Source organism: Bufo bufo, chromosome 3 (assembly GCF_905171765.1).
Source record: "Bufo bufo chromosome 3, aBufBuf1.1, whole genome shotgun sequence".
In the NCBI taxonomy this organism is placed as follows: domain Eukaryota; kingdom Metazoa; phylum Chordata; class Amphibia; order Anura; family Bufonidae; genus Bufo; species Bufo bufo.
In genome coordinates, this window is record NC_053391.1 from 542,813,901 (window position 1) to 542,827,631 (window position 13,731).

Below are 13,731 nucleotides of genomic sequence, written 5' to 3' on the forward strand. Positions count from 1 at the left end.
AAAAAAAATGCCCAGTTGTCTGACAAGATTATCATAAAACATAATTTTCAAACGAGACATCGGAGCCCTGTGCAGATTGCGACAAGAACATGCGGGGCACAGAAAGGACACTTTGAAGAAGATTACATGCGCCGCTAATACAATGACATCATGCAAATCGGAAACCTCTAAGAGAGGAAACAATTTCAAATCACAGTTGCCGTGGAAACAAAGTAATCCAGCATAAGAGAGAACCAGAATTTAAAAAGGTCTCTGATATAAGCAAAGGGGAGGGGGGGGGGGGGGCCTTCACATCAAATGCACCCATTAAATATATCAGCGCTTTTCTGATCTGCACATTTCCTTGTGCCTGCTGCCTGTAGAAAAGAACATAATCAGAGCATCCATTTTCCAAGTGACTGTGACTGCCGGCTATAATGTAGCTTGGGACTGATGGGGGGGAGAAAAATCGGAATTTGGTGTTACATGACAGCCCCCTTTGATACGCCGGGTGAAAACTGTTGCCTGCAGTTCGAAAGTTGTGGTTTTTGTGGAATAGCGGCGCCTCGTATAATCAATGGTCAACATTTCTCATTAGCTAGTTGGTATTTCTGGTCTTTTCATAGGACAACTTCATCCATATTAGAGCAGCACTGATGAATATCCAATTTAACGCTGCATGGCCAGAGGTTTGCAGACGGTAATAAATGTAATTGGAAACTAGTACTGACACATACCCCTTCCTGAGGAAAGCGTTTGCATTGTTAGGCTGGAGCTCGAGGGACCTCTTCGCATCCAAAACAGCATCTGCATCAAACCAAAGCATTGAGAATTCAAACACATTGCTGAATTACACTGGGAAGCCTGGCTCACTGCAAACTATATCTGCAATGGTACGTGAACACATGCAGGTGGAAAATTATTTAACCCTTACAAAACATAAATATATATATATATACATACATACATATGTGTACACACATATACAGTGGCCCCTCTGATTACATTATTAGGCGGTTCTGGGACGACCATTGTAAGTTTAAACCATTGTAACTTGAGACCATAACACTAATTGGTTCCACAGCCCAAGAATGTCATCTCAACTAGGGATCGACCGATATTGATTTTTTAGGGCCGATACCGATAATTTGTGAACTTTCAGGCCGATAGCCAATAATTTATACCGATATTCTGAGAATTTTCATTTTTTAGAAAAAAAAAATTCATACACAAATCTGCCGAAAATTAATGTTTATTGTTAATGTGTATTTTTTTTGTTTGTTAATGTGTATTTTTTTTTTTTAAATCTTTTTCATTTATACTTAATATTTTTGTGTTGTTTTTTTTTTCACTAACTTTTAGCCCCCTTAGGGACTAGAACCCTTGTCCTATTCCCCCTGATAGATCTCTTTCAGGGGGAATAGGATCTCACACTGTCCCTGCTGCTCTGTGCATAGTGCACACAGCAGCATGGAGCTTATCATGGCAGCCAGGGCTTCAATAGCGTCCTGGCTGCCATGGTAACCGATCGGAGCCCCAGAATTACACAGCTGGGGCTCCGATCGGAGGAGCAGGGGAGAGGGGACCCTGTGGCCACTGCCACCAATGAGTAATACTGGGTCGGGGGGGGGGCGCACTGCGCCACCAATGTTTTTACTATTGGGATGGGGGGCGCACTGCGCCACCAATGATTGATACTGGGGGGCTTGGGGGGGGGGGGCGCACTGCGCCACCAATGATTAATACTGGGGGGCTTGGGGGGGGGGGGGGGCGCACTGCGCCACCAATGAAGATAAGTCTCTCAATCATATACAGGAGGCGGGAGCTGGGTGCAGAATCACATAGCCGGCTCCCGACCTCTATGAGCGGTAGCTGCGATCCGCGGCACCTGAGGAGTTAACTACCGCAGATCGCAGCTACAGTTCATAGAGGTCGGGAGCCGGCTATGTGATTCTGCAGCCAGCTCCCGCCTCCTGTATATTAATTAATGAAAGGCTTATCTTCATTGGTGGAGCGCTGGCCACAGCCCCTCCCCTCCTCTTTTGTTCTCTCCTCTCATTGGCGGCAGCAGCAGCACAGGGGGAGGGAGACACTGCTTCCTTCTCCCCTGTGCTGCGGAGGGAACACAGAGAGCGCTGAGAGCAGCGCATTCTGTGTTCCCAATATGTTATCGGTATATCGGCAAAATAGATGCAGATACCAATAACGTTCAAAATCCTCAATATCGGCCGATAATCGGTCGATCCCTAATCTCAACATAAGAAAAAGTGAAGCTGAGAAGATCACCAAGACAGATAAAGCTAGTCCCTTCATATAATAGCCAGGAATAGATGCTGGAAGCTGGAAATCACCATCTATGGTGAGGACAGGAGCTTCTTCAGGGTTTTGTGTAGTACATCCATGGACCAGAAAAATAAAATGAAGCTGCTTCTCACCTGGTGTCCAAAGGAACGGCTAACCGGGCACAGATAGGGGGCAGCACAGAACATGTAGTACCACAGAGATAGGGGGCAGCACAGAACATGTAGTACCACAGAGATAGGGGGCAGCACAGAACATGTAGTACCACACAGATAGGGGGCAGCACAGAACATGTAGTACCACACAGATAGGGGGCAGCACAGAACATGTAGTACCACACAGATAGGGGGCAGCACAGAACATGTAGTACCACACAGATAGGGGGCAGCACAGAACATGTAGTACCACACAGATAGGGGGCAGCACAGAACATGTAGTACCACACAGATAGGGGGCAGCACAGAACATGTAGTACCACACAGATAGGGGGCAGCACAGAACATGTAGTACCACACAGATAGGGGGCAGCACAGAACATGTAGTACCACACAGATAGGGGGCAGCACAGAACATGTAGTACCACAGAGGAGCTACTAGACACCAACACAGATCTCATACTAGTGAAACGGCAACGTTCATTGCTTGTGTCTGAGGCATTGCGTGTTGAGTCTAGTTTCATTTTACAATGGCCTAGAACAGATCATTGTATGAAAATATTGTATCCTGAGGCCATAGTATCTTGAGGTATCACGTACGTACATTACATATATATTTCACAGCAATACCTGTGTAGCAGTTTACAATTCTGAAAAGCAGCTGCTACAACACTGGACGGATTGATTACATAACACAATCATAACTAAAGAAACATGAACGTTATAGTAAAATAAGTAAGCTATAGATGTACTGATTGAGTCATCATTCTCAGGTGTGGAAATATAAAACCACAGAACGGAGGCAAAACAGTCATCTACAGCAGTGTAGATTTATTAATGGGGTACATAATCTATTAAAAAATAAAATAAATTAATTAGGGAAGGTGGTAAACAATAAATTAATGCAATTTAACCTGTTCAAATCCCCTCCGCCCCAGTGCCAACAACCTCTTTAACCCCTTAATGACCAGGTTTGAAAAGGCTTTAAAAGGGTTACCCAAGTTATTTTTATTGATGACCTCATCAATATCAGATCGGCGGGGTCCAACAACTGGCACCCCCACCGATGAGCTGTTTGAAGAGAAGGCGATTGCAGTGCCAGCGCTGTCTTCTGTTCATGGTTTACCTGCTCACCGTCCCATTCACTTCAAGGGAATGACTTCTTCTTATTCAAGTGAATGGCAATGAGCCACCCCATTGATATAAATGGGGCGGCTTAGGTGTAATTACACCTGATCACCGCTGCTGTTGCAATGGCAAGCAGGTATGTAATGAAGAGAAGACAGCGCTCGCACAGAGTGTGCCTTCTCTACAAACAGCTGATTGGCGGGGGTGCCGGGTGTCGGACCCCCGCCGATCTGATATTGTTGACCTATCCCGAATATAGATCAATAAACATAACTTAGACAACCCCTTTAATGATCAGCAAACTTTTTTATATTTGCCTTTCTACATTTCAGCACACATACCTTTTATTATCTGAGGTCTCCTTTTATGTGGAAGAAATTTTTATATTTTTTGGCATTGTTTGGGGACAGGTATAAATCACAGCGTAATTCATGCAATTTTTTTGCTTTGGAAATATATATAAAAAAAAAAAAAAACATGTTTGGCAATCTTTTCTATCTTTATAAATGTTAACGTTTCACACTAAACCTGATAAATGAATTCTAATATGAACAGTTTTTTTTATTTAATACGTGCACAATAAAATGCATTTTATACTAAATAATGGTGTTTTTGCCTATTTTTATCACATTTAAAACATAAAAAAAAAAAAAATCCAATAATGGGATTACCATCTTATGATTTATTAATATACTCCTGTATGCTAATACATTATGCTCTGTTTCTCTACCACAAGGGCAACACTACTGGAGCTGTTAGTAACATCTGGTTCTTAGCACAGGAGCAATCCTGGAACGGGCAACCCTCCTCTACTGCAGCAACGTCAAAAGGTGTTGCTGCAGAATGAAGACCTGCACCGCCCACTGTCAAAAGAAACTGAGCTTTCACTCAGGGGTTCAAGGCATAGAGTGGAGACGGCCTGAGGTGGGGTACAGAAGCTGTCCTTTTACAAGGCCCAAAAGCCCCTCTGCTAAGCAGTATAAATGTCAAGTGACATTTATTGAACTCTGGCACAGATTTAGGATTGGGGCCCAGGAGCTTCAAGCTTTTCCTCTCGATATAAAAGAAGGATCAGAGTCACCACTTTTAGCAAGAGCAGGGATGGACTGCAAAAAGCAGATAACACTATGGAGGACTGCCAACATCCGCCTATTACACAGAACCCCAATTAATACAACATCGCTGGAAAAGTCTGAAGTAGCCAAACAAATGGGAGACAAACAGGTCAAAATGAATTTTTGAAATTGTTATAGACATGATATATACAGAACATGGCTTATCACATCTTCTCCAGTAAACTGTAAAGAGAATTTCCACAAGCATATGAATGCCAACAACTTTTACATATAGAATTACAGGGATAGCAGGATAAAAATTTTTTAAAAATAAACCAGCAACTGCACTACAATCATGGCGTGTAAAAAAGCACTCCGTTTTAAATAAAAATTGTTAAATCCATTTTAACCCGTAGGATACCAGCACTGTATATGGCACTGGGAACTTGGCCTGAAATCCCAGCACTGTACAGCTAGGGCTCGCTGATCAGGCAGGCGCAGCTGCAGGGGTCCGGCAGTCATTGATAGCCGGACCCCTGCTGTATGCGCCAGCATTAACCCTGTGCGGTATCCTCACGGGTCCCGGTGTCCATCGGGTCCCCGTTCTGCTGTGATGGGGACCTGATGGCTGGGACGGCAGCCTGATGCCTTCCTCAGGTATTGTGCTCCCTTCCCTGTCAGCCTGTGAGAACCAGCCCCCTGGATCTCACAGGAAACAGGCTGTAAGTGTATTACATTGAGTAATACAGATGTATTGTAATGCATTGTAAAAGGGATCAGACCCCCAAAAGTTGTATCACATGATCCACCCCGTGAAGTGAACACCGTAAATAAATAAATAAAACATTGCCAAAACAGCCATTTTCTGGTCACCTTGCCTCACAAAAAGTGTAATACCAAGGAACCAAAAAGGCGTATTTAACTTAAAATGGTACAATCAAACAGTCATCTCATCCCACAAAAAAAATATGAGACCCTACCTAAGACAACTGCCCAAAAAGTAAAAAAGAAATATGACTCTCAGAAAAAGGCAAGATTTTATTTTGTTCAAAAAGGCTTTCACTGTGTAAAACTTAAAAATAAAAATTATTGACATATTAGGTATCTCAGCATCCTTAACAACCTACTTCTATAAAAATAGAGTATTACCGTATATGCCCCCTCAGGTGAATGCTGAAAAAAAAAAAAACACATGCTAAATTTTTTTTCACCTTGCCTCACAAAAAGTGTAATACGAAGCGATCAAAAAGTCTTATGTACCCCAAAATGGTACCAATGAAAAAGTCACCTCATCCTGCAAAAAAAGAGCCTCCACATAAGACAATCACCCAAAAAATAAAAATAAATGGCACCCGGAAACCAATCCATCAAAATCTGCGCTGCAAAAGCCATATGGCGCTCCTTCCATTCTGAGTCCTGCCATCTGCCATGTGCCCCCCCCCCCCCCCCCAGCAGTTTACCATCAAATTATGGGGGGCTTTTTCTCCTGTTACCCCTTGTGAAGATGAAAAAATCTGGGGCTAAAGCAACATTTTATTGGAAGACATAACACTTTTCAATTTCACAGCCAAGTGTTTCCAAATTCAGTAAAATGCTTAGGGAGTCAAAGTGCTCAGGACCCCCCTTAATATATTCTTTAAGGGGTGCAGTTTCCAAAATTGGGTCACTTTTTGAGGGTTCCCACTGTAGAGGTACGTCAGGGTCTCTTCAAATACAAAATGGTGCCTAAAAACCATTCTAGCAAAATCTGCCTTTAAAATCCATATGGCGCTCTTTTCCTTCTGACCACTGCCATGTGCCCAGACAGCTATTTACCACCACATATGGTGTATTTCTGTAAACTGCAGAATCGGAGTAATGTATATTGAAGTTTATTTTGCTGTTAACCCTTGCTGTGTTGCAAGAAAAAATTCATTAAACAAAAAAATTACTATGTGGGGGCAGTGTAGGGGCATTTATATTACAGGGACATTATTTTTTGGGACACTATACAGCGATTATTACCTGGAGCACAATATAGGGTGTCATTATTATTACTGGGGGCACTCTAGGGGACATTATAATTGTTGTAGACACTATAGGGACCTTTGGGATAATTTATCAAACTGGTGTAAAGTAGAACTGGCTTAGTGGCCCATAGCAACAGATTCTGCCTTTCATTTTTGACAGCTCCTTTGGAAAATGAAAGGTGGAATCTGATTGGCTGCTATGGGCAACTAAGCCAGTTCTACTTTACACCAATTTGATAAATGACCCCAATTATGAGAAATGTAACATAACAAATTCTGTAAAGACGAGATGCGGCTGAAAGAATGTGTCATGGCAGTCTGGGTCAAAAAGAGGAGAAGAGGAAAGAAGATCTACATGAGTGCTGCAGCTTCTTTGATCAGCGCTGTCCATTTGGTATTGCAGCTCAGACCCAATCACTCGGATGGGACTGAGCTGCACCTAGGCCACGTGAAAGATGAATGTGATGTCATAAGGCAAAAAAAAAAAAATCACAGAAAAAACTAAGATAAAAACATCCTGCACAGTATGATATACAAATGTGCGGATGTCACTAGCCATATTATTAAAGAAAAAAAACAGAAATAAGATAATAATGCACTTAGTAAAGTAGATGCAAGCATTATATATGGACAAAGTCCTCACTCTGATATGATAATATCTGAGACACTTAGTCAATATATTTTGATCAAAACACATCTAAGCCCGCCTACCTTCAAGTGTGAATGCGCACCTATTTTATCTTGGGAGTAGCATTCCTCTGCACTTTTGCCCTTCCTATCCAATAGAGCGCCTTGATTAGGTGGTACATATAGGTGTGCTGGCTCCTCCTCCCATTGGTTGCTTCATGCATATGGAGGTGACTAGGAGCAGCACACAAATGTGCAGCGTCTGCGCTCCTGAACATAGAAGCCCAATGGCTTAGGTAGGTTTAGCATAGGACCTGCCTGACCTGAGACCACCTTGGCGCTTGGTAGGCGGGCTTAGATGTGTTTTGATCAAAATATATTGACTAAGTGTCTCAGATATTATCATATCAGAGTGAGGACTTTGTTCATATATAATGCTTGCATCTACTTTACTAAGTGCATTATTATCTTATTTCTGTGGTTTTCTTTGATGTCATAAGGCCTAGGAACTATCCTGAAGATAGTTCATCAGTAAAAAAAAAAAAAAAAATTTGGGGAAACAAGGAGTACAACTGCACATGGCACATGTAGTAGCGTCAGTATCTGTGAAAACTTACTTATTTATCAGTCACCTGCAGAAAGGCAAGTTTATTTCTCAATAACTAAAACTACAGTCTTTGCTATAAATATTTATAGTCTACCTTACAGGCTATATACACTTTTAAGAGCATTTTTTACTACTGCATGCCACTTATGGGCTGAAACCATTTCAATTGTCTTTATTAAAGGGGTTGTCTGAGTTATTTTTTGTCCTTTGTATATTTCTAACTAGGCAAATAAGGGTTTTTCAATGCACTTTATTTGCAGTTGCTCCTTTCTCAGATTTCACCGAGGGTCACATGACCCATGATGTCAACTTCTCTCCCTGCTCTGATGATGTTTCATGCACAAGCCTGAGAGAGCATGTCTGTGTCTGGTCACTGCACTGGCTATGCACCCTGTGTCTCCCTCTCCCTGGAGTCCTCAGGAAAAACTTTAACCCCTTCAGCAGCACAGACTCAGGGCTGAAGGCTTTACTGAGTAGCTGCAGGTAGTGAGGAGACAAATGCTGGGCATAGGAGCTGACAGACTAGAGGAGTCCTGCAGAGCATTGCACAAGAACAGGTAGGGGAAAGATTCTGTGTGTATCAGCAGTGTCATTGTACAGCTGGGACTTATAGTCCTACACATAACATGCTGCAGAGTCTCCCAGCAGGCAGACATGTCACTCAGGGCAGCTCTTGTATTCACTCCCTTTGCAGAGCAGGAGGAGGGGCAGATATTGTTGTTATTGCAGGTAAACAAAGGGCCAGAAGAGAACAAGGGAAATTAGGAAATGGAATTTGTTTTGCCTAAAACTTGCTTAGCTTAGTTATATATTGCTGACCATCAGATTTACAGTGCTATATTTTTTTTTTAGAACTCGGACAACCCCTTTAAAGGGAGTCTGTCACCAGCATTTCACTTTTTTAACCCTTCCCACAGCTCCCTAGCATGCTTACAGTTAATAAAAACATTACCTCTGGCATCAATCCTGGACTTATAGAACCCTCAAAAACGATCTTTATAAGATATGCAAATGAGGGCTCGCAAGTGCCCAGGGGCGGCGTTACTCTCTTAGGTGCCCTGCTTGCTCAGCCTTCTCATTGCGTCCCCCCGCCCCTTCCTACCCTCTGCCCGCCCATCCTTTCCCTCTGACCGCCTTTGTACTAACTTGTTATGCTGCCGATATCCCGCGCCGGCGCACTCATTCCTTTGGCCGGCGCATGCGCACTGCGATGCCCATTCCTTGTACGGCACCACAGTAACTATTGCGCATGCGCCGGCTAACGACGTGAAAATCGGCGTCGTTAGCCGGCGCATGCGCAATAGTTACTGTGATGCCGTACAAGGAATGGGCATCGCAGTGCGCATGCGCCAGCCAAAGGAATGAGTGCGCCGGCGCGGGATATCGGCAGCATAACAAGTTAGTACAAAGTCGGTCAGAGGAAAAGGATGGGCGGGCAATGGGTAGGAAGGGGCGGGGGGGACCCAATGAGAAGGCTGAGCAAGCAGGGCACCTAAGAGAGTAACGCCGCCCTGGGCACTTGCGAGCCCTCATTTGCATATCTTATAAAGATCGTTTTTGAGGGTTCTAGAAGTCCAGGATTGATGCCAGAGGTAACGTTTTTATTAACTGTAAATATGCTAGGGAGCTGTGGGAAGGGTTAAAAAAGTGAAATGCTGGTGACAGACTCCCTTTAAACATTTTCACAGCGGTTTGTCTTCTACAGCCTTCAGTTTCACTGCATCCGCAGACTGTTCCTTTACAGTGAAACATTATCTGTAATTTTTTACAGCTCATGAACACTCACATTTTAAGGGACAATTCCATCAGAAAGGAGTATTTTTTAAGCTCAATCTTTATAGAAAGCACATTTTGTTAGAATGCTTGGCTGTTGTGAGGGGAAGATGTTATCTACAAGGTGATCATCATGATAATATTAGGTGTTGAAGTGGGATAACAGTATGACTGCTCTTGTTCTCTTGATAAAGATGTCCATTGACCTAGACTATCATACTGCTTACAAGTTATCATGAGAATAATGTGTTCTATATTAATCTGCTGTAACCCAATACATAGAATATTCACATGTAGGTTGTTGAAATATGATAAAAATGTTTTTTGATGGAAGTGTCCCTTTTAGGCTACTTTCACACTGGCGTTTTGGCTTTCCGTTTGTGAGATCCGTTCAGGGATCTCGTAAGCGGTCCAAAATGGATCAGTTTTGCCCTAATGCATTCTGAATGGAAAAGGATCCGCTCAGAATGCATCACTTTGCCTCCGTTTCATCTTCATTCCGCTTTGGAGACGGACATCAAAACGCTGCTTGCAGCGTTTTGGTGTCCATCTGACGAAACTGAGCCAAACGGATCCGTTCTGACACACAATGAAAGTCAATGGGGACGGATCCATTTTCTATGACACAATCTGGCACAATAGAAAACGGATCTGTCCTCCATTGACTTTCATAGGTGTTCAAGGCGGATCCATCTTGGCTATGTTAAAGATAATACAAAAGGATCAGTTCTGAACGGATGCAGACGTTTGTATTATCTGAACGGATCCGTCTGTGCAGATACATGACGGATCCAACCTTTTATTTATGATGTGAATATCTGGGTCTTATGTTTTGCAACGATCCTGTTGTATCCTCAAATACAATAAAAAAAAGATTTATTCCAAAAAAGGTTGAACCTACTTTTCGCTCTATAGTTTATTTGCATTAATTACTCTAGCTCCCATTACTCCTTAGATTTTTTATTTTTTATTTTCAGATTCACCTCATTTGCAGTTTTCTCTTATCCCCCATGCTTGAATCCTACTCCATGGTTTGTCATGTGTCAGCTGTCCCATCATGCCTTAGGACGGTGAGAAGTCCTGACACCAGCAGATCATCTGACACTAACCATGCCCCCTGTTCATACCAATTACGCTTCCAATGTCTTAAATGACAAGGCTCCAATACAAGAGATGTCCAACAGCAACTGAATATCAAAACAGATCTACCCCAGGGTGCAGTGGTAGGCTGATAACTTTTGAATAAGCCAGTTTTGGTAAATGGTGGTAATTGAGGAAAGTGATATAACAGTGATATCTGTTGGGCGGGATACATTTATATAAGGCTACTTTCACACTGGAGTTTTGGTTTCCGTTTGTGAGATCCGTTCAGGGCTCTCACAAGCGGTCCAAAACGGATCAGTTTTGCCCTTAATGCATTCTTAATGGATAAGGATCCGCTCAGAATGCTCCGTTCCGTCTCCATTCCACTTTGGAGGCGGACACCAAAACACTGCTTGCAACGTTTTGGTGTTCGTGTGACGAAACTGAGACAAACGGATCCGTCCTGACACACAACGTAAGTCAATGGGGACGGATCCGTTTTCATTGACACAATCTGGCACAATAGAAAATGGATCCGGATAACGTTTTGGCTATGTTAAAGATAATACAAATGGATCCGTTCTGAACAGATGCAGACGGTTGTATTATCTGAACAGATCAGTCTGTGCAGATCCATGACGGATCCGCACCAAACACGAGTGTGAAAGTAGCCTAAGTGGTACAACCCCTTTAACATTCTTTCTGCACAGCAGATCCATTTACACAGGACGATCTGCGGTCCAGAAACAATGAGTAGCGCATCAATGATTGGCGGCACCTTTACACAGGCCAATTATCGGCAATGACTGCTCATACAATGTTTGTTACTGATAACTGGCCTGTGTAAAGGGGCCTTAAAGGGCACCTGTCAGATTTGTACCTATGAAACTGGATGACATGTTACATTGCCCCCATTGCTCCTAGAGGCTCATTAGCATATATTAAAAGATAATTTCTCTCAGCAATGCGGGCACATATGAACATGAGACCAACACAGATACCTTCAGCTGCCAAGTGCACATGTAACAGGTCAGTCAGTTTCATAGCTACAAATCTGCTGACAGATGCCCTTTAAATGAGTGTTTATGAGGTGTTAGGGAACTAGAGGTAAGGGCTACAGAAGAAATCCCAAGAGCAGCTCACTGACAGCTAGAAGAAACAGTCTGTAGATGCAGAGAAAATGAAGACTGACGAAAACTTGTAATAAAGACCAACTGCAACTTTAGGTGAAAGAAACTATAAAATAATATTCCAATCCACGTCACAGAGAAGGGGTTGGGGAAACCTGTTCAGGAGGTACAAGGACTACTACATCAAAAAATCTGGTCACGTGTGAGAATCCTTCCCTGACCAATAAAAGAAAAAAATAAAATACATATTTTTGACTACTAGACCTTCCAGAGCCACCATTTCGTGAAACAAGAAAATTATAAAAGGCAAGCACAGAGACAGGACAAGTAAGACTACAGCGCAAGGCCTCTTTCACACAGGCGTGTGCGCCCCGTGGTCGTACTGCGGCCCGCAAAATGCAGGCCGCAATGCACGAGAGCATAGTCTGTGGGGCAGCCGTGGCAGATCGCGGACCCATTCACTTGAATGGGTCCGCGATCCGGCCGTTCCGCAAAAAGATAGGACATGTTCTATCTTTTTGCGGAACGGAAGTACGGGACGAAACCCCACGGAAGCACTCCGTAGTGCTTCCGTTCCGCACCATTCCGCATCTCCGGATTTGCGGACCCCTTGAAGTGAATGGGTCCGCATCTGACAAGGGCACCCGTGTAATGCGGATCCGCAAATGTGGTCCGCAATACGACAATTGGGGGCACACGCCCGTGTGAAAGGGGCCTAAGGGTCAGCACCCCATACCTCATTCCTCTATCCCAGGGATCAGCAATCTTCGGCACTACAGGAGTTCTGAAACTACGTCTCCCATCATGCACACTTTCTTGGCTGTTCTCTGAACTACCACATAAGTGAAAGGAGCATGCTGAGAGTTGTAGTTTCACAACAGCTGGAGTGCCGAAGGTTGCTGATCCCTGCTCTATCCTATGTAATATAATTGTGTTTTTTTGTCTTCAGTGAAGCTAGCCTAAGATTCTGATAACAAATAAGTAGAAACGTCAGGCAAATACAAGGGTGAAAATTGGTGGTTACCATTGTAATTCTGAAGAAGTATGTGAGCATAAGCTCTTTGGCTGTAGTATGCGGCATCATCGGATTTCTCTTCCAGTGCCTTTGTCAGCTCCTGTAATTCAAGCACAATTTTGCTATTCATTTGTCTCGGCCTTACAATGCATGTGAGAACAGCTCTCCTTAGCAGCGGAGAGATTAAACTCTACACGTCTAGAAGAGAAGAATCAGCTTAATCAATAACAATGTCTGACAAGAAATTTCTGCTCCTCTGTGATTACCTGTAATGTAATGAATAGTGCAGATCACTTGCAGAACCGCATTTTCTTATTAGAGGCAGGTAATACATTGCAGATGACAGTAAAATGAATACAAAATCTACAGATATAGGGGTCTAGGAAAAATAGCTTAAACCAGAGTAGTGAAACCAGAAATCATTAGAAAAGTCCATCATGATATTTGGCAGTACATTATGGGGGATGGATGCTCCAGCAAAAAATAAAAAATCGGCACCTCATTTAGGGCTTGTTCACACGAACGTATGTGTTCCATTTCCGTATTGCGGACCGCATATGCGGATCCGCAATACACGGACACTGTTGCGTGTGAATTCCGCATCACGGATGTGGACCCATTCACTTCAATTGGTCCGCAAATCCAGAGATGCGGAACGGAAGCATGGAACGGAACACTACGGAAGCACTACCGAGTGCTTCCATGGGGTTCCGTTTAGGGTTGTTGCGGGTATCGAAATTTCGATACCCAATCGATACTTTTGTCCCGGTATCGATACGATACCGGGATTTCCGTTTTTTCGATACTGGGCTGCGCTTCTGCGCAGTCTAGTATCTCTGAACATGAGCGCGCTGCTATCGGCGCGCTCA

General features: G+C 43.4%; 1 protein-coding gene across 1 annotated transcript in view; it reads right to left on the reverse strand.

The window, feature by feature from the left end:
- Window positions 1-13,731, reverse strand: part of SUGT1 (SGT1 homolog, MIS12 kinetochore complex assembly cochaperone) — a 137,778-nt gene that overhangs the window by 90,227 nt on the left and 33,820 nt on the right. Inside the window, exons 4-5 of the mRNA XM_040425388.1 lie at window positions 12,872-12,962; window positions 717-786 (exon numbers count right to left, since the gene is read on the reverse strand). Coding sequence (XP_040281322.1) covers window positions 717-786; window positions 12,872-12,962 — 161 coding nt within the window. The remainder of the gene's footprint in view (window positions 1-716; window positions 787-12,871; window positions 12,963-13,731) is intronic.